Source organism: Phycodurus eques, chromosome 12 (genome assembly GCF_024500275.1).
Source record: "Phycodurus eques isolate BA_2022a chromosome 12, UOR_Pequ_1.1, whole genome shotgun sequence".
NCBI classification, from domain to species: domain Eukaryota; kingdom Metazoa; phylum Chordata; class Actinopteri; order Syngnathiformes; family Syngnathidae; genus Phycodurus; species Phycodurus eques.
Window position 1 is genome coordinate 9,377,788 of NC_084536.1, and position 21,788 is coordinate 9,399,575.

General features: G+C 40.9%; 1 protein-coding gene across 1 annotated transcript in view; it reads right to left on the reverse strand.

The window, feature by feature from the left end:
- Positions 1-1,441: 1,441 nt before the first annotated feature.
- The window catches only part of wnt10a (wingless-type MMTV integration site family, member 10a), a 37,570-nt gene continuing 17,223 nt past the window's right edge, over positions 1,442-21,788 (reverse strand). The window contains exon 4 of the mRNA XM_061692331.1: positions 1,442-2,153. Within this exon, the coding sequence (XP_061548315.1) occupies positions 1,623-2,153 (531 nt within the window). The 3' untranslated portion in view covers positions 1,442-1,622. The remainder of the gene's footprint in view (positions 2,154-21,788) is intronic.

A 21,788-nucleotide genomic window follows, 5' to 3' on the forward strand; every position in this document is an offset into this window, starting at 1 on the left:
GTAGTACTTGAGCGCCTTCGTTCACATCAGCGGTTATCCGGCGCAATTGTGGTGTGCCGTTAGCTACAACCCGAAAATGCATCTTCCCTTCGGATACTCTGCCGTGGTGGTTGCTATAGAGCGGCTCGTTGTCTGCAGTGAGTATAGTACAGAGACAGTCGTACAGAGATCAGAGTGGCTCCAATTACTGGAGACAAATTCCTTGCGTGTGTTTAACATACTTAGGCATTAAATCTGATTCGGATTCTGAAGAGCGAGGAGGGGGGAAAAAATAAGAATAAAAGTCTGACTTTGACAGCCAGCATGTGGACCAGGGATTTGGGCTGTTGTGGCCGCTTTAGAGCGCCAGCCGTGAGTGCTCACACTTTGTGGTGAGAAAGGCGGAAATACCAGGAGTGTGAATTTTGTTTTTTAAATGAACAAATTCTACCTTGACAGCAAACGTGTGGACCGGGGTTTCGTGCGGGTGTGGCCACATTAGAGCGCCTTGTCGTCAGGGCATTAAAAAGCCCTGTGATAACCTGGTGGGATATGTTCCATCCACCGGAAGCTTTAAGCAGATATTTTTTCATGGCTCATATACTGTATTTAGTTTTGTGTAGACATAAGAAAGATGCAAGATGAAGTAGCATCCATTTTTCAAAGTTTTAAACGGGTTTTGTTGACTGCTGAGCAGGGTGTGATTTAGCACATTAAGCTGACAATGGCTTGATATTCCACAATTGTGAATCCTTGATTTTTACACACGTGGCAATTTTTCTAATCATTCAAATTTGGTATTGTTGTTTGTTGCTGTTAACGACACTCTTCTCTGTGGTGTGTCAACTTTAAAACACGCTTATGTTCACTTTACAGGGACTTTACATTTCAGCCTGTAATCGTGACGCATCATTTATTATAAAAGAGTCTCCTTTCCAGTCCTGTTCTCTAAGCAGTAAATTCTGCTTTGGTCTAATTTTCTTGACAGTGAGCCTTTATAGCTGAGATGTACATCATTCGTCCAACATCGTGCTATTTATTTCTAGAATTACCAAGTCCAAGTCAAATCCATAAACATACAAAAAGGTGACATTGATGATTGAAGTGTCCTTAAACAGAGCCCAGCATCTCTGTGCTCCGGGCGTACGCTTCCAAATTCCTGTCTCTTTGTTCCCGTGCTGTATGTAAATAGCAGATTTATTATGTAACATTGCGTCTATGCTGTAAATACTATCTGTCAAGCATATGTTTCGTGGAACATTCTTATTATTTTACCTGTAGAGCGATGCTTTTTTGTTGTTGTTTATTTGCATTTATTGCTTTCAGATACCTGACAGAGGTGTGCTCCTTTGTATCGGAAGAAATGCAAAGCATCCACGCGCGCACAGTTGTGGCAGCTTTGGGCATGTACTGCATGTGCACACTCTATTGCGACATGCAAATCAATCTTTCTGCCGACTGAACTCTTCACACTCTTCACACATTTCTGCTCGTCGAACAGAAGACGGAGCCGGTGGTGAAAGGGAGTGGGGGTGCATATAAGACAGTCGTAGGCCCCTTTCTTGTTACAAATCAGGGTTTTTAAAAGTGTATTTGTCAGGGTTTTCATGAAGGTGCAGTTCCCCGCTCCCCCCCGTGCTTCTTCATTTGCACACGCTGACCCACTCTGTTATCCTGCATTCTTCGCACACCACGTAGCAACACCAGTGAAACTTGCAGTTGCAGCGTTCACTGCGCGTCTGCTGCAGGATGTTGTGGCCTCTCCCGCAGCATAGACTCTCGCAGTTGTCCATGCCCGGACTGGTCTTGTTGCAGATGCGACCCTGCGTCCCCGTCGAGTCCGAGCCCGGATCCCGCTCGCAGAAATCCGGCGACTTTTCAAAGTAGACCAGGTCGTTGATGCTGGGCCTCCTGCGGTGCGCGTGGTGGTGATGATGGTGGTGATGGTGGTGGTTGCTGTGATGGTTGTGGTTGTTGTTGTTGTTGTGGTGGGAGTGATCCAGCTGCCCGGTGTTGCGGTTGTGGGCCTTGATGAGAGTGGCAATGTGGAAGCGCTCTTTGAGGATGGAACCGACCACACGGAATTCCGGAGTGACCTGCCAACAGGTCTTCAGCTGGCAGCTTCCTGATGTCCCGTGACACTTGCATTTCCTCCGCATGTGATCCAGCACCACCTGGGGAAAGGAGAGAGATTAATGACCTTTATAAATACTGAAATACAAAGACGTCAACATCACCCTAAGTCCCAGTACACAGGCAAAGAAAATCGGTCTGTTTTTGTCTTGATTTTGCCCCTTCCTGACCAAGGACGACAAACGCTAGACTATTTTATGTTTTATGAGATTATCCTTCGGTCTGAGGTGTGATTATAGAGAATTTGTCCTGATTACAGTATAGGGTCCGAAACGGCTCCGGACCGACAATCTTAAATATTGAACGTGTTCAATATTTGCGACACAAAATCTTCACGCGTGGGGAAAGACAAATACTCCCGAGTCATGACTCTGTGAATTGTGACGTGGAATGGAATGTAGCTAGTGAAGAAGCGACCTGACTGTGGCACAAGGAAACGAGTGTTAATAAAAACAAACATTTCCTACCCGATGTCATGTTGTCTAAGTGGTTTCACCGGCCGGCAACAAGTATTTTCCAAAGCAAGTCTATATGACGATATCACCATTCTACAACACTCCCGCTCCCTTCGGCAACACTCGGGAAACATCGGCGCAAACATTGCCAGTAGCCTGTAAAATCAGGCCTTCAAAATAAAAGCATGCCAGTTAAATAACACGGTTAACACACACAAATACAAAGTCCGGTGGACCTCAGAAGTGGAGGACCAGCTCATGGAGCTGTGGGAAGCCCAAGAGTGCTAATTTAATATCTCCGCTGAGATTTTTCTGTAAATAAATAGACTCAAGGCCACCGTTATTTCCTCCTCTTGTTTGTCTCGTCGCATTTCTGTTTCTTCTTCTTCTTCTTCATTTTTGTTAGATCCCGTTTTATCAGGCGTGATTTCAGACTGGGCTGGCTAGATTCAAGATCGGCGGTGGAACAGAATCTTTACGCATGTGGTGTTCTGTGTTGAGATTGTCTAAGCACACTACACACGGTACAACCAAAACTGTTAAATGAATTTTTTATCTTCACGTATGGGGTCTGTCACAAATCAAAAAATCTTCTCCTCTTTTCCTCATTTGTGTACAAGGCTTAAAGTTCCTTAGAGACGTCCTCATTTCCCCCACAAAAAGTTGAGATTTTTCAACTTGATGTTATTATTGTATTTAAGTTGTTTTTGGGGCCACGGGGGGGACCAAGCCCAGTGTTCTCCCCCCTCCCCCCATGGCCCTCCTAGAACTGACACTGCTCTCTCCCAGTTGGACCCGAAGGTACAAGTCGACCAAAATGTGGATATTGGGACTGGTTGCTGGAGAGGCAGCAGTTTGCTTCTTGAGCACTCCTAAAGCAGGGTACACATACAGTATACCGCTAATTGTGCTGAATTTGAGCATTTTCCCCGTTCAACTCAAAGTCAACTGTAGCTTGATTATTGTATGTCTCCAGAGATTGTCTGGAGTGATTATATTGTGGTGTGGAGTGGTGTGTGTTGAGCGTGATATTATTTTTTTCCCCCGCCTCCCCGATGTGAAAATGTCTATTGTGAATGTTAAACCTGTTTCACATTTTGGATCGCAAGTTCATGTGTGTCGTCAAAACAGAGTTCGGCTGACCCACGGACTCAGTGATTGTGACGTGAAACTTAATTAGAGCTAATTTTCCAAGTACGCTATTTAAATATAGTTGCAAGCAAACTTGTCTTTGTAAGGAAACGGGAATATGTTTTGTTGGCTGACTATAACAGCAAAATATTAAGTTAAAAACATTTCCATCTCTCCATCTGGAGACAAATGCGGGACACTTGCAATGGTCATGGAAATAATTTGAAACTGCCAAAAGTAACAATTAATAATTAATTAATTAATAATTTACTTTAAAAAACAACGGAAAATTACTTAATCTAAACCAGACATAGCTTTATTTTTGTGGTCTAACAGAATTATTTTCAAAAACAAACTAATGAAACTTAATACCCTGCATTTAATTTAATATTCTATTGCACAAATTTGTGAGGAAATCACTGCAATCAAATGATCACCTCTTTCAATGGCTTTGTTCAATCATATAACCATATGAGGTTTTAACAAACATAATATTAATATATTACCAAATTAATATATACCAGGTCTGTTAAGATTTAAGGGTTGCTTCCTATTGTCGTATTATTTATTTTTCTTTCAATTGCAGCTCTCATATTCCTCTGTACATAAAAAAAATGTTGAAATTGAAGTATAAATAAATAAATAAGAAATAAAAGTGGAAACCTGTGCCGTTTTTGGAGGAAATGTCCTCTCAAGATATTTTTTAGATACTGTACCGTATATTAAAAAAATGATGCCTCCAGCCAGGGCTTGAAGATGTTTCCTTTTTTTTTTTTATAAATTAATGCATAGTGGGTGAAAGACTGAAACAGATACTGAAATGGATTCGATTCATCTGTTTGAAATGGATGTATAAAAAAAGACAAAGAAAAAACACTCCTTAGCCACAGAGCCAAAGTCAATAATGTTCAGTCACATCCGTGTGAAAACGAGCACCACAGTAAGAAAGAGAAGGTATCGGAACACCTGTGGAGAAGGCACATTACGAACACATCACAACAAAGGTGACGAGAGATATGATCAGAGAAATACTGTAGTTCTTGATTTCTCTATTACTACTACTACTTCTCGGCAAACTTAAAGCTAATAAAAAACGTACATAAAAAGTGAAAGTTTTTTAAAACACCTGTGTCACCATTCCTGTTTAAACACTCAAAAGTTTTAAAGGAAATCATGCATGTGCACAAATACGTCAGCATCATTCTTCAACGTTACAACACAGCGTTCGTGCTGTATGTGTGCGACTCAAGATAAGGAGCTTGATAACGCAAAGTGTACTTTTATTTAGAGTGACTCGTGGAGTTGCGTTACCCCCATAACTAAAATTTTCACCCCTAATATATGTATTAAAATACAATTGTAGTTTGTGCTTGTGTTAAATGTTATGAACTCATTCGCTGCCACCGACGAATATGTACGTCAAGTACCTTTTTCAATGGGTAGGCGTGGAAGAGGGTTTCGTCTGGCTTGTCTGTGAAATTCAGGTTTGTAAACCACTGTCATGACGAACAGATCCCTGTTTAGGCAGTGAATCTTGGCTTGTCGCACTGATTATGAGGGAGAGAAATGCCAACGCGTTGGAAGTCAGGCAAGTTTAGGCACCTCACACTTGAACAGAGTATGTACATGCACATCTGCTATCATGAGCAGACCACAGGGGGCCGTGCCCACCTACCAAGATGCTTGTGCAACCCTGCTCACACACACACTTGAGGCACAGATCTCCAAAAATAAAAAACATTTTTATTTTATTTTATCATAGTAGCTATTTTGTGTTAAGAAATATTAGTGTTGAGTTCTTTCCTGCAACAACATTAAAAACAGAAACAATGGTGCGTTTTTGATTGAGTTATGGCCAATATAATTTGCAACAGCCTCTCAGGGCATGACTGAAAATAATGTTAGGTGCATTTAAACATTTAAAATGTTACTTTTTCTTTTTTTTAATTTCTGCATGCAACAAAACTTATTTGCAAGTCCGGGGAAAAAAGGGAATGGATCGAAGCTTAATTTCAAATACAATACTAAATGTTTAAATAAGTCCTCCTCGTATTTATGAAATAAAAATCAGAACAGAAATTATAAACCGCCAGAAAACCAAAATTGCAGTTTGCTCCTGTATCCGTCATCATTTTATCATTTGTACTGGAGCGTGAAGTTCGTGAACATCAGCGCACAGCGTCTGCACGTTAGTGCTATAGACTACAATGCATAGAAATGTACATGCAGACACCAGCTTGAGCTGGGTGGACCTTTCTTTCGGATATGTCAGCGTGTCCGCCATACTGGATGTGGTGATCCTATCAGCCACACAATCTGCAAATTTCCCTCCATTTTCAACACCGCTTATCCTGGTTAGGGTCGCGGGGCGCTGGAGCCTATCCCAGCTGACTTCGGGCGAAAGGCGGACTACACTAAATTATATTCGTAAAATGGTGTCCGAATGGTCAGATACAATCAAAAGTATTGGTTCAGTCTCAATCCCATGCGTTCTGGCTTTGAGTGTAAAACGGTTGATCCGAATCTCCAAGCACAAAATAAACGAGGTATCTTCACAGATCGCTTTTCTTTGCCACACCCAATACGGCTGCGACATCATCGTACCATTCAGCACTCAAGGGTCTGTACTGAAAATGTTGTCTATGGTAATAATTGTAGCGTGTGTCGCACAAGGTGCTATTCTAGCTAGCAACGACACCTCGTGCGGCAGCACTACGCAAATAGGGAATAGGATTATCAAAAATATGGAGCAAAGTACAGGTAATAATAATAATTGTGCCACCCCATGTATCTCATGTGCCCCCCTTAAGACTGAGATCTGGCGACATGCCTGTGTGTATGTATGGTATAAAAAGAATAATGTGTCGCGGTAGGTAGCAGTGCGTCGCGATTGTGCGAAAAGATGACGCAGAATGGGAACGCCATGCAAAAAAGCCACTGACGTTCAAGTGGAGCCATGCGGTGAGGCAGCGTCACTCACAGCGCATTTATTTGTTGTGTATCTGTTAATAGATTGGTCTTGCCATAAAAGGCCCTCGCTTCCTCTTGTTTGAGGTGTCACGAAACAAAAAATTAAAAAAATGGTAAAACCCAGCCATTCCTTTGCTGGTTACGAAGAACCAAAAAAGGTAGAAGCAAACTTTTTTTTCTTGAAAGGGGGTCTGCTTTCTTTTGGTAGCGTTGGTGCTTCTGAGAGTCTTGAAAGATCAGTCAAAATGCTCTAGAAGGGTGGACAAGATTGGGAGCTCTGTTTCGAAAGCGGCTGGCAGTGAATGATTTAAAAACAGGCCTTTTTTTTTGTAGCTCAGTCTAAATGGTGCTGGCAAAACCTTAAACCTACATTATGTACATGCAACTTTTCAAAAACAGGAAGAAAAAAAAAACTTTCCCGGATGGTTCTTGTGTAACTGTGGCCTTTGAATGTATTTTTGCTGCTATCACTCATCAAACTGGTTGGAAATGTGAAGCATCTGAGAAAATTAATTGCAAGGTACCTTTTGATGAGAGCAAATAAACAAAAAGAGGAGAAAATATCCCCGTCTTTTGCATTCCCACTGTGCCCATAAATGTGTGTCAAGATAACAGAGAGTAACCAGTATAGCATTTTGAATAAACATCTCTTATTTGGAGTGTTGAAAAGACATTGTGATCGGTGCATATGTGCGTTTTGAAGACTTTTTGTAAACACCAGCATAATGGCTTTAGCAGTGCTCGTAGCGAGTTCAAATTCAAGCCCAGAAATACAAACACACTGGACTTAAACACATGGCAAAGGCTGTAATCATAAAAAACTATCCAGCCTCCTTAAACTTTAAAGAGTCTGACTGACCTACTGTCAGAGTCGTAATTGCATCCACATTGCTACTGTTTGAATGTTCACTCACAGCGGGACTATGGTTGTAATACAACGGTGGTGGGGGTGAGGAATCCTAAAGCATTGTTGTCGTTGTAGGGTTAAAGCAAATAAGACTAGATTTGAACTTTTGTTTTATCAAAACGAGAAGATGACATCTCATTAAAACATGAGTTTTGTTTAGGACATACTCATCTATTAATCACACACCTGGTATGCGCCGAACACTCAATACACACATTGCCCGTGAGTGAGCTCTTCTACCTTTCCACCCCACTGTTATGGAACAGCTGGGCTAATTTACATACCTACCACCGCATAGAGAAAAAAAATACAAAGAGTATTTAGTAACATAAAATAAATAATAGTAAATTACACAGTGCAAATTGCAGCACGGCAATCGTGTTATACTATATAACCCTATTTCATTTACATTGTTATTTTGATGTGAGGAGTATTTTGTTAGCGCTGTTTAGCTCTACCAGTTGGCGCCGTGCAAAAGTATGTTAGTCAAATCCCACTGCTCAAGAGCCGAATGATGCGTTCACACCAGAAGTGAATAGAACTTTTCCCATGATGTTATTACGTATAAAGGCAATGTAAATGCACAACTAGGTGCAAATTCGTGCCGGGCGTCGGAAATACACATTTGACAGGATATGATTCAGGCGAACACGTGAAAATATGCTTCTTCACCGATTCAAAACATGCTGACCACTGTTTAACAACAAGTTTATTGTCAAAGATTATTTTTTTGTGTGTGCTGATTTAGGACAATTGTGATGTACTGAATCCAAATGTTACATTAGTTTTGCTCAATCAGGTCAACTTTTTGAATTACAGACACGTTTCTTTTACCTTTTTGTTAACATGTACAGGTATTTTTGCTTTAGAGGTTCAAATAAACAGAGGTTCATGCATGGAATTTTGAACAATAATGGCGAAACATTCAATTTACAAGTACTTTATCAATGTCTACTATTCAATTTACAGTAAGTCAAGTTTGCAACATTTGAATAATAAACTGTTAACATCTTGGCATAAAAACCTGACCTGAACAAAAGAAACAGAGGTCATGTTCAGATTCCGTGAAGCAAAATTCTCCTAAATCAGTTGAAAAATGTAGACCACTTACAAAAAAAATATTTTTGTAACCCAGTGTAATAAGTCTATCCCTATTCTGCACCTCACCTTTCGCGGATCGAATTACACAGACAAAACCCCAAGTTAGGTGCGTCACTCTCTTATTCTGCAATTAGGGCATCTGACTCGACAATTGGCAGTGATAGGCTTTGCTGTTGATCACACAGCCTTTGTGAGGAAGTGGCTGGGTGAGCTGAAAGGGGGTGTACTGTAAACGGGGGTGGGGGTGAGGAAATGAAAGAGGAAGACAAGATGACAGGAGGAGATGATTTTAGGATCAGCTCCCATCGTTTTTTTCCTTTGCAGCCTGTAGAGAGAGAGAGAGAGTGTGTGTGTGCATGTGCATGTGTGCCTGTGTGTGTGTGCTTGCAGTGGTGGAGAACTGCAGTGCATCATATCAAGTTCTTTGAAACTTTTGGCTACCATATTTTACTTTCGGACCCATGGGGTTACAATGCATGTCGACTAGAAAGATGCAATCACTTCTCATAGTGGAGCCCAGTGGGAGACAAACATCTGGTGAGTTTCAGTTGGTTTACAGAGTGAGACAGAGGCGTCTATAAAATAACCCCAGACGGAGATCAAACACACACTTGTGGGAGCAGATTTGGACTGCAGGATGCAATGAATGGCGGCTGGGAGCGAGTAGGGGGGAACACACTCCGTTGCAGGCGACTACTGTGAAGCAAAGAAGTTACAACCCCAATTCCAATGAAGTTGAGACGTTGTGTTAAACATAAATAAAAACACAATGCAATGATTTGATCAATCATGTTCAACCTATATTTAATTGAATACCCTACAAAGACAAGATATTTAATGTTCAAACTGATAAACTTTATTGTTTTTAGAAAATAATCATGAACTTAGAATTTTATGGTTGCCACACGTTCCAAAAATGCTGGGACAGGTGGCAAAAAAGACTGAGAAAGTAGAGGAATGCTCATCAAACACCAGTTTGGAACATCCCACAGGTGAACAGGCTAATTGGGAACAGGTGGATGCCATGATTGGGTATAAAAGGAGCTTCCCTGAATTGCTCAGTCATTCACAAGCAGATATGGGGCGAGGCTTAACTCTTTGTGAACAAGTGCGTGACAAAATAGTCGAACAGTTTAAGGACAATGTTCCTCAACGTACAATTGCAAGGAATTTAGGGATTTCATCATCTTCGGTCCATAATATCATCAAAAGGTTCAGAGAGTCTGGTGAAATCACTGCATGTAAGCGGCAAGGCCGGAAAACAACATTGAATGCCCGTGACCTTCGACCCCTCACGCGGCACTTCATCAAAAACCGACATCAATGTGTAAAGGATATCACCACATGGGCTCAGAAACACTTCAGAAAACCAATGTCAGTAAATACAGTTCGGCGCTACATCCGTAAGTGCAACTTGAAACTCTACTATGCAAAGCAAAAGCCATTTATCAACAACACCCAGAAACTCTGCCGGCTTCTCTGGGCCCGAGCTCATCTAAGATGGACTGATGCAAAGTGGAAAAGTATTCTGTGGTCCGACGAGTCCACATTTCAAATTGATTTTGGAAATTGTGGCTGTTGTGTCGTCCGGGCCAAAGAGGAAAAGAACCATCCGGACTGTTATGGACACAAAGTTCAAAAGCCAGTATCTTTGATGGTATGGGCTGTGTTAGTGCCAATGGCATGGGTAACTTAGACATCTGTGAAGGCACCATTAATGCTGAAAGGTACATACAGGTTTTGGAGAAACATATGCTGCCATCCAAGCAACGTTTTTTTCATGGACGCCCCTGCTAATTTCAGCAAGACAATGCCAAACCACATTCTCCACATATTACAACAGCGTGGCATTGTAGTAAAAGAGTGCGGGTACTAGACTGGCCTGCCTGCAGTCCAGACCTGTCTCCCATTGAAAATGTGTGGCGCATTATGAAGCGTAAAATACGACAACGGAGACCGCAGACTGTTGAACAGCTGAAGCTGTACATCAAGCAAGAATGGGAAAGAATTCCACCTACAAAGCTACAACAATTAGTGTCCTCAGTTCCCAAACGTTTAGTCAATGTTGCTAAAAGAAAAGGTGATGTAACACAGTGGTAAACATGATCCTGTCCCAGCTGTTTTGGAACGTGTTGCAGCCATAAAATTCTAAGTTAATGATTATTTGCTAAAAACAATAAAGTTGATCAGTTTGAACATTAAATATCGTGTCTTTGTAGTGTATTCAATTAAGTATAGGTTGAACATGTTTTGCAAATCATTGGATTCTGTTTTTATTTATGTTTAACACAACGTCCCAACTTGATTGGAATTGGGGTTGTAGTTTAACACGATCAGAGGCAGAATCCGAGTTAGTTGTAGAAGTCTGATCATTTCAAAATGCTTCCTCGCTTAATGTCCGACCTGGTATTGTAAGGATTTCTTTCATTACATAACACAGATTCCCAGCCAAATTCAAATCAGAAAGATTGACGATTGACTCCTGCACAGCTCAAGCTAGAATACGGCACTTATTCTTACTTTTACTTAGTTTTACTTTTAGTTTTTTTTTTTTTTTTTTTTAACACATTTGGCAAGAATGTATCAGTTTTGGACATTTGCACATTTGCACATGTCAAAAGATATGCCCGTTAGCGGCAATGAGTAATTGCAGCGATTATTTGTCAAACAAGCAAACACATGGAGGCGGTTTTCAACATGTGAGTGCCTGTTACCGTTCTGTCGTAGTGCAAACTGTGCATGACGGCGGAATGCCCGAGGTGAGGTATTGCCACATTAACCTAATAACTCAAGTATATATATATATTTTTTTTGGGATCATGCCCAAATAACTACAATGGTGCATTAAGCATTGTTAATGTGCAGGGGTTGATTACAGATGAAAGGGTATGAAAATGTTATATTACAATTACAGAGACCGAAATTATAATGGTTACTAGTATGATCACGATATCGTGAGCCTAATCGAATAATTGCCTGAGTAATTTTTGAACATTTCTAGAAAATAAGAAAAGACACAACAAATTAAACAAACAATGAAAGTCCAGTTGCCTGGAGTCAGCATTTGCAGATTACCTTGAACTTGATGATGTGAATCTACACTGACGTAAAGAAAAAAAAATATATATATAATTTTTAGCAAGCGCATTGGTATTTTTCATCAATATTGTGACAGTAAGTTGAAAACGCTAGTTGGCAAATGATACTGAAAAATAAAAAAACCTAAATAAAATTTCGAATACAAACAAAATATATAAAATCACGTGCACGTTTTGCAGATTGCGAATTGCTACCGAACAGTAAGAAAACTGCATCAGAATGAATTTTCATCCATGCAAGCCTCCTCAAGATGTATTTATACGGAAGTGACTTTGATTACAAGGATGAGTCAAAAGATCTGTATACAGGGTGATGATCTGGAATTAATTTTCCATCTGGAGTCCTTTCAAAATGAAATGCATCCACACATCTGTCTCTCGTCATATGTAGCCATCGCCAGGGTTGCCTTCCGCCATGTTTCATAGCACCTTAACAAATGCTTCTTCTTCTTCTTCATCTGCAATTTGTGTCATCTTCTTTTGTCACAGTGCGTACCAGATTTCAGAACCCGAAAGACAATAGCTACTCTCCGAGATGCAAAATACATATGGTAGTAACGATAAAAATAAACACTACCACCATCTGAAATGTGAACACTGTTAATTAGTTATCTTTTTCATCACTATTGTTCATATCTAATCAAACCTTCAGCTAAGAAAAAAGCCAGAAATTAGCTGTTTAACTGCGAGCAGCAGATAAGCAAAGAGTTAGCGTAGCTTCTTCTATTTCTTCTTCTACTACCACTCGTCTTTGTTTTTTTCCCGTGTTGGTCATCTCAAGTATGCGACACGCTTTGCTTCCTCATCACATGGTACGTATGTACACCGCTTTAGAAATCTCATGACTGCAATTTACCAGGGTGCACATAATGGTACTGTAACTGAGCGACAGCATTGTCTATCATAGCTACACTTACAATATATACTGCCATTGAAGTCTCATATGCAGTAGTGCGTTTGTGATGTAATCACCAGTCAATCCCTGTGTCATCATGACTAAGTAGTTGAGGGGAAAATCCGTGTCTGCTGTCTGCGCGTTCCCCCCCCCCCCAAAAAAAAAACGATGAACATTGTCGGCGAGTGTTTGTTGCTTCAAAGCAGAGTAGCTTTGAAGCAAACCAGAGAGCCGCGGTGAAAGCAAAGCACACAAACAATTCCGCAGCGGCACATTAAGCTCAAGAGTCGCATGAAACAAATCAAACGGCTTGCTTCAAAAAGAATGTACATCGACAGCACACGCTCTCTTGCAAGCTCAACGGCATATGGCGCAAATACAGTCATGTATATTACACCGCTTGTCTCGGAGTGCAGTGGGTTCGTCCACGCTAAGTGTGTGTTTGTGTGTGTGTGTATATAGTATTTGCCCACTCAGTGTCCACCACTCTCATTTAGGGACTGTAATAAAATGTTATTACCAGCATAAGCACTTCCACCTGTTGGGAGTTTACCATGAAGCGCTCATGTCAACGCATGAGTGCGAGTAAGAAGGTGGAGTTCTCAAGGCGGAGTGTGCCGCATGCTTGTGTGGGGTGAGTCACAGCAAATGCTCCACTGATAAGAAAGAAGAAGAAAAAAAAGAGACTTAAACCCGGAGTAATTTCTTTTTAATAGGTTTTGGGTAGCAGCTGACTCAGTTCATTATTCAATTAATGAATGCCACTGATAACCACTCAGCTACTACTGTGCTATTGCTGCAATGGATCCAAGATTTGCTCCCAATTTATCATGCTGATAATCACTTTTACAGTATTGACACTTACTGGGTCGTGGAAGGCAAAATATATTTTGTTGTTGATTGTGCACGTTTTGTTGTCGAAGATGATGCGATGAAAATCGATTCGATTAATTAATACATTGTCATCATAGCTATTTATTTTCCAGCACAGTCCAGTGTGGCGATGTCTGTGTTTGTTGTATCACACAATTTCTATGGTAAATAAAGTTCTGGGTAGGACACAGTTGTTGGGTGTACATTATTAGACATTATTTGGTGCTGCCGTTGTTTGTCGCCTCCAATACCGAGGTACTGCTGGTATTGTATTAATATTTTGATTGTAGCGGTAATCGTAATAGCTGAAGCTAAGAAGACCAACCCCTGTTCTCATCTACCATCAGTTCATTTTCGTGATCCCTGACCTGTGCGGATGTATGAAAACTGTGTCGCCTTGTTGGATATTTCGCTGCTCCACAGAGCAATAAAGTCAGACAACGGCGGCAGATGGGCAAGTCAAAATTATGTAAATTGGCTGTTTGGAAGACAAGATGCCAAAAACGTGATTAGCATTTAGTCAGAATGGAAACGCCCTTGTGAGAGGAACATCGATGCCACTCTTTGTTGCAGTTAACGCTAAGCCGACACCAGCTGCCATTCTAGCAAGATAAAGTCAGGTCAGACCGACTAAAAGGTCATGCAACCTTTGATATTTTTATTGCCAGCCGAATTTGAATGATTAAAAAAAAACAAATTCTCAACTATATAAAATGAGGCTTCCAAATCGTGAAGTGATTCCGTGATCGCTGCTCTCAAACGCTATGATATGGACCTGTCCGCTGAATGTGCTAACAACACGCCCTGCTCAACTGTCAACTGTCAGTTAAATACTTACTTATACTACCATATGGAAATATAGAACTTCGAGGAAGAGCTTTCTCATGCCCACACATAACTACATGTTTAAACAGCAAAAAACTATCCGCTTAAAGCCTTCGGTAGCTGGAATATATTCCACTGGGTCAGCAGGGGGCTATCCACGCTGCGACGAGAAGCGCTGGCCACTAGCTAGCTTGCGAACTAACAGTTTCCCGGGGCTCCTCTCGGCCAGCGGAAGGGCGGTGGCCTCTTCTGCTGTTTCACCTCCTCTTTTCGGAATTTAAATAATGAAACCGAGCTGTTCTGTAAATTGTGGCATCTAGGCAAGATACATTTTTGGGGTGTAGGCATAACTAGCTAGCTAACTGCAAGTTGTAGTTAGCTACGACAAAAAATCTGAAAAACTGAAGTGGTGAAAAACCAAAACAGTTTAACTGAGTACTGCGTAGTTCTTTGCAGATGTTTTCAGTAATCGTCTTCTCCATCTTGTTTAGAAACAAATCTTTTTCCAGGGTCTTTAGATAAAAATTATATTGGTCCTAAATCAGAAATTGGGCATTCAGACCTTCAGTGCAAATCCAGCCTTGTGAAGATGAAGCATTAAGATTCAAGGGCAACAAAGGGTGCATGTTCAACCACCGATGACCTAATTGATGAAGATGAGCATCAAAACAACTTTTCCATGTGCGTAGCAAATAACAGACGCGTTGCACAAGAAGAGCGTGGTTCCTTCCTGTGAAGGGCCATAACATCCCTCGCTCTTTGCCTCGAGTCAAGCACTGATGATAAATGATAATTACTGCAAGATGTTTGCCAGTAACAAGCCACACTGTTACACTGTCACCACCTGCCTAATGAACAGACAGGACTCAACAAAACACTGCTCCAAAAGCTATCCTGCACTACATACACACAGGGAGGTGTGTTCGCTGAACGATTAAGGTGAGCTCTTGGAATAAAAAAAATATTTCACTTGGCTTTGAAGTTTGGAGCCATGGTAAGTGGCACCTTGCTATGAGCAGTTGTACGTAGTCCAGGTTTAAAGCCATTGTTGCTGACGATAGAAGGGAAGTGTTTTTCGCTTAACGGCAAATTGACAGCAACATGCGTTGTGCTAAACTGGTGTTTTTACACTGAAGTGGTGCCTTCAGTGGCCCGATTTACGCGGGTTTTATTTTTTTAGATACGAGCCGTCCCTTCTTTTTTTCTTGCGTTGACTTGCGAGCAAAAACTCGAGATACGAGCTCTGTATGCTGGCAAGGTGACTCAACTCACCTCACAACAAGAAGTTTGGCAGATATAATTATTTTTAAAAAGAAAAGAAAAAAAGAGGCTTCACTCTGTTTAATCCCACTCCCAGTTAACGTTTACTGACACTTGAAAGCTAAAACAAAGAGAATTACACAATGTATTTAAAACAACCACATAACTTTGCCTTAAACTTCGCTATCTTAATCCTAAAACACAATACAAAATCGCATAGATGGCGGTGTTATAATGCTTTAAGCAATGGGTAGTTGAACGTAAACGGCTCTAACACATGCAGACAGACAATTTAACAATACTCATGGGCCTGTATTCTTTATCCTCTGCGGAAAACACCTAAAATTACTGCATCTTGCTGCAATAAGATGCAGTAATAAGTAGTCAAAAACTGTAGTGGTGAAACACTTCTTAATTTGTTTCTGCATGACTGTATTACACTGTCCCCCAGTGGCCAAGTCACACAGGCACACACGCACCAGAAGGAGCCTTAATTAATTACTGTTCAATTCTTTACATTCTATTTGATTACAATATTACTGTTTCATTAATTGAGTACTATTTTCCTTGTGAAAACACATTATAAAAGTTTTCGTTGTTTTTTTTGGGGGGGGTGGGTGGGCGGGCGGAGGCAGGAACAGATTAATTGGATTACCATTCACTTCAATGGGGAAAGATGATTCGAGATACCAATGTTTTGAGTGTGGTAACGGAACAAACTCGTAGCTCAAGGCACCACTGTATATAGATCATTAGTTACACCTATACTGTAGATCCTGGTGAGATACAATATACATAAGCTGTATTCTAAACTTAACAATGAATATAAAAATATGAATCAATCCATTTTCTATGTAGTGCACACTGCTCGGGCACGGCTAAGCTGGAGTCGACTGTGCGCGAGAGGCGGAGTGCACGCTTGACTGGTCGCCAGTCAGTCGCAAGGTACATACAGACAGACAAGCATTCACACTCTCGTTCACAACCTAGGGACAATTTTGAACACAACATGTATGTTTATGAATGTGGGAGGAAGTACTTGGCTGCACGGCAGGTTTGAACACAGAACCTCAGAACTGTGAGGCACAATTGCTAACCACTTACCCCAAAATAGGACACTGTTAGACCCTGTTAACATCCTGTTGACTTGTAATGTGCATGGCAATAAAGGCACAACCTGTACACTTAACCCCTCACAGTAATGTAACAGACCTCTCATAAAGCTAAATAAGGTAACTAAAATACTGTACTATCAGCATCACTCAGCGTCGAGTGCAGTTTTACACTGCAAAGTACTTCTCCGATTATAAGCACATTTTTATTTCAATAACTCAATATAAACAGCATTATGATCATAGCAAAGGCACAATTGTCCATACAGCTGGATCTTATTAAATTGTGCAGGTGTACCTAATGTTGCAGTCTGTTGATGTAGCATTTAATATACCCATTTTTTACTGTACGTTACATTAATTTTTGACATCCTGTTTGGAAAAAAAATAAATAAAATCGACACCTTCCACCTGATTATTTCTCATTGTATGTGAAGTAACAGAAGAGAGGAGTTTGAGTCCCAGCGGCGGGGAAGGAAGGCCGAAACGTTTTCTACTTTCCACCCTGGTGTTAAAAGTCCAAAATCTTTTAAAGCAGGATTTGAAACATCTGTCACTGCAGCCACTAATTAGGACGAAAAACAAGATGGGACGTCGTGAGAACCCTGGGGTGGGCATGAGGGGACATGCACACCCCGCCAAAAGAACTACCGCATTCCTCTGCTTAAACAGTACTTCTCTTTAAGGGGGAGCGGGTCAAGTGGGTGGAGGCAGCAAGGTGGTGGTAGTCATAGGTCTAGGGGGAAAGACATACCAAGGGCATTGTTTTTATTTACTCTCCTGGTAATATTTTTCTCTAAACCAACAAGCTGAGTCGAGAGTCTCACAGGTATTTCTTTCAATGTTCTTTACCAAGTGAACAGTCATGTGGAGCATCTTAACTTTGAACACCCCTAAATGTCAATGTTCGAGCAATCTGCTGCTGAAGCTGCGCAAAACTTCAGAGGTTGAGCATGACGTCTCACTCAAATAGAAATAGAACTTGTAATACAACAGTTAGTTCTGACCAAGTAATTTGATTGGACAAGTGTCATTCCGTGAGTGATGACACACCGTACTACAGCACTGGGACTTTGAACTGTTCGTATCACTCTGCCCAACAGGTGTTTAAACCGTTAATCTGGTCTACATGAGCGCTCACATTACTCACATTACATTACTGCGCGTTGTTGAAAGCGTAGCGTTGCAAAGATGGACATACTGTATATTCAGAAGTAACATTTGATTTCAAGTATAAGTGCTTATCAGATGAGGACGAAGGCTGGAGGTGTGACCGCAAACCTCCAGGTGTGCTCATGTGATTAAATGACACATACACGAGCCATTAATGGCGCATTAATTGTACAAACAGGAGCGGACACTCACCCAACATCCTCATGCGGCTCTTGAGTACACTGTCGTCACATCAAATGATTTCATTTAGCCTCTCCAGACTACTTTGTGTAAGTTTTCATTGTCGTCGAGTAGGTTTGTGCAGGAAAAATTTGAGTTCCTCCAATTAAAAATACAGGTTCAAATTGAATGGGCTCGGACAACCCTTTAAAATGACATCAATATTATGAGTACTAAGAAAACTACAAGATTTTTTGAAGAACATTGAGGGCCCACTAAAAGACGTAATAGCGTGACGCGACTTGTCGTCACATGGACTAAACATCCAACTCGCTCTGTTAAAGTGAATCAGTACAACAAGCTCCATTTGTTACATTTCTTTGGGGGGTCACTGGTGATGCTGGCGCTTTGGATAGTTAGCATGTCGCGCGAACGGCTAGTGCCACAATTTGCTGCTACAAACAAAACGTAATTTGTTGCTGTTTATTCCTGTCAATTGATAAATGGCCCTTGTAGAATTGTTGCATAATATACAGTACAACATGACTCCCTTTCGTGTGATTTATCTTAGTCACGACAATGACGTCATGAATTAATCGACTTCGACTCAACATTCATGCTACAAAAATAATCTTTTGCCTACAAGTAAACTCAAATCTCTGAAACCAGAGAAGAAAACTCTAAGGACTGAAACGTTCAGAAGCAATTAGCCTTCGGAGGACTAGCAGACCGGGTTAAATATGAGCTCCCTGACCTGTGAGTTTCATAACATTACACATCGTAGGCCCCGGAAGACAAATTATTCTCTTCTTTGGCTCATGAGCACATTACTACATGTTATATGAGCCCCCGCAGAAGACTGACACCCAGTCCACAGGGCTGCTTGGAACTGAAGTCACCTTTTAAGAAACTGTGATATTTCTTTCTCTATTACAGCGAGCCTCTGTTGTCCTCTGCGAATTTGTGTTTTGTCTGCACAATCAAGGGAACCAGAAGTCCACTGATTGAAAGATTCAGGCCCAAATGACTTGAGAGGAAGTAAGGAACAATGTGCCATAAACAGCCGCTTCTTGTGTCCGTGGCAGCACTGGAGATCGAAAATAAAATAGTGATCATCCGGTGAAAATGTCATTTTATTAAAGACAATTTGTCAAGGTGCTTTGAATTCTCAAGGCACACAATTTCATCTAAATCGTTTCTCATTTTTAGCTTTATTTCCCCCCAGATGATAGACAGACGGCCGATGATCAACACAAGCAAAGATAGTCGAAGCAAAAAGGGAAGTCTGCGACCTAAAGTCCCTGTAAAGTGAAAATTATGTCTTCTAAATTTGTCATACCACAGAGAATTAGAATTACTCCTTTTGAGCACAAACATTGTCCATTCCCTTATTATTTCCTTGTTTCTTTTTTTTATTTGCATTGTTTTGTTTTTCCATTTGTCACAAGTTTATCTTGTGTTGATTATTTCGTTTTCTGTTTGTCTTCAATAAACACGAGTTTAAAAAAGTGTGTTGTTCAGCCTAATTTGAATGATTAAAAAAAATTGCCAAGTATATAAAATGAGGCTTTAAAACTGTGAAAAATCAAGCCATTCTCTCTGCTCTTGCACACTGTATACACTGAAACGACACCTCGCTCAACTGTCAATCACCACTGCTGCGACCTGAAAAAAAATGGATGCAACTTCATCTAGCATATTTCTTATGACTACATGTTTTAGCCGTGACAACGAGGTGCTCGAAAGCTGTCACACCAGCAGACTATCTGAAGGAAAGATGCATTTTCAGGGTGTAGGCATCACTAGCTACCTAACTGCATGTCACAATTACACTGGATTGCCCCTTATGCAAGCGGAGGCACTCAAGTTCTTATACAGTGAGGGAGGGGCAACTCATACCGGACTCCAAAGTGCATCACATGGGGCCATTTTAGCGATGGTCAAAAATCTGAAAAACTCTGAAAACAGTTCTCAGTCTTTGCAGATCTTTTCAGGAATTATCGATAAATATTTATAAAAACAGTGTTGGGGAAAGTCTATTTTCTACGCAAACAAGAACACACAGCACACTATGACAGGAACGGTGCTGAATGGATATTAACTTTGCATTCCTCGCAGCTCTGGCTGAATATATGAACAAAATATTTATTTGATCAATTCTTATGTTACAAAACAAAATAAATTCCATATCAGAATCAGAATCATCTTTATTTGCCAAGTATGTCCAAAACACACAAGGAATTTGTCTCCGGTAGTTGGAGCCGCTCTAGTACAACAGACAGTCAATTTACAGAACATCGTACAGTTTTCACTAAAGCATTCTGATACAAATAATAATTTTCCTTGGAATCAATTTTTACAATTATGTACGGTATATTACAAAAGAATCACAGAATAACGCATTCTCTCCCATTCATGAAGGGTCCCTGAACGCAACCCGTGTTCTCACGCAGCTGCGACATACCTGCCATGATTGGCGGCCGTGGCCGCACTGAATCGGTTGCCAAATACGTAATACGACGTTTATTCGCCGACATATGAAAGCTCGTAAATAGTCTATCCTGGAAGTCCCGAACAAAACCTGGCGCTCTTGAATGAAAATGAACTTTCGTTCGACAACTGTTCTTTGACGGCAGAATGAGCGTGATCTCAATTACGTTCATCAGACAGAAGTGAACTGAGTTCAGTTCACGTTCTCATAAAATATGAACTACTTCATGAACTTTCGTTCATTGAACGTGTTCGGGTACAACACTGCATATAAATATATATCCTGTAAAACTATAAATACCAACGCTGCGTTTTCACAGTGCTGTATGCTGTCCCTTTCGTTTCACACCCTCAAAGATCTGACAGAAATTGACTGTCAGCACACGCTCACAACCCAGACAGAAACAAACTAAGTGAGAACTTCCCAAGTCGATCCAATAGGGACTGGTTGATCATTTTATTTTATGAGCTCCCTGCAGAGTTGGGGAAATGACAGAAGTTCCCCGTAACTGTGGAGTAGAGAAGCAGCGTGATAACCAGGCCAGGAGGTGAAAATCCACCCTAGGCAATCATATTGAAGAAAGGAGAAATCTTCTGTATGTTAGCAGAACTCGAAGTCACAATGATCAAATATAACCACAAGAAGGGAAACAAGCCTGATATCAAAGCCCTCGTAAAGCATCAGAAGAGAAGCTGCTGAATGATTTTATGCTTCCTGTTGGTCCCCCACCCTACCCTCAGGTTACCTTCTGGAGCGTAACGTGGCTTAAATATTATTTAGGCCCAACTACAGTATGTTAGCAGCATGCCAAGCTGTCGTGAAGAACCACCGCATGGTAGAGCACAGTCCTGTTTTCAGACGAGAATTGTCTCATCGTAATTTTGAACTCGACACCCCGCAAGAACAGGTGGTCCTTCCACTAATGTTTGTGATGCCTTGTTTGCTAAAATGAGATGGCTTGAATTGTATTGTGCTCCATTCTGGGTGCATGTGATAGTTTATGGCCTTCGTTTATCTTGGAATGATGCGCTTCAGGCCTGATGCAGCGTAACATTTTCTTTCAACCTGTCAATCAGTGCTGTCTGTCACTGTACAGCAACCATAGAATGGCTGTACAGCAACCATTCTATCTTTGTGCAAAAGATAGAAAGCATTTGGGTGCGTATGTATATCTGTCGTCTACAGTTAAAAAAAAAAAAAAAAAAAAAAAAAAAGTATACACAGCC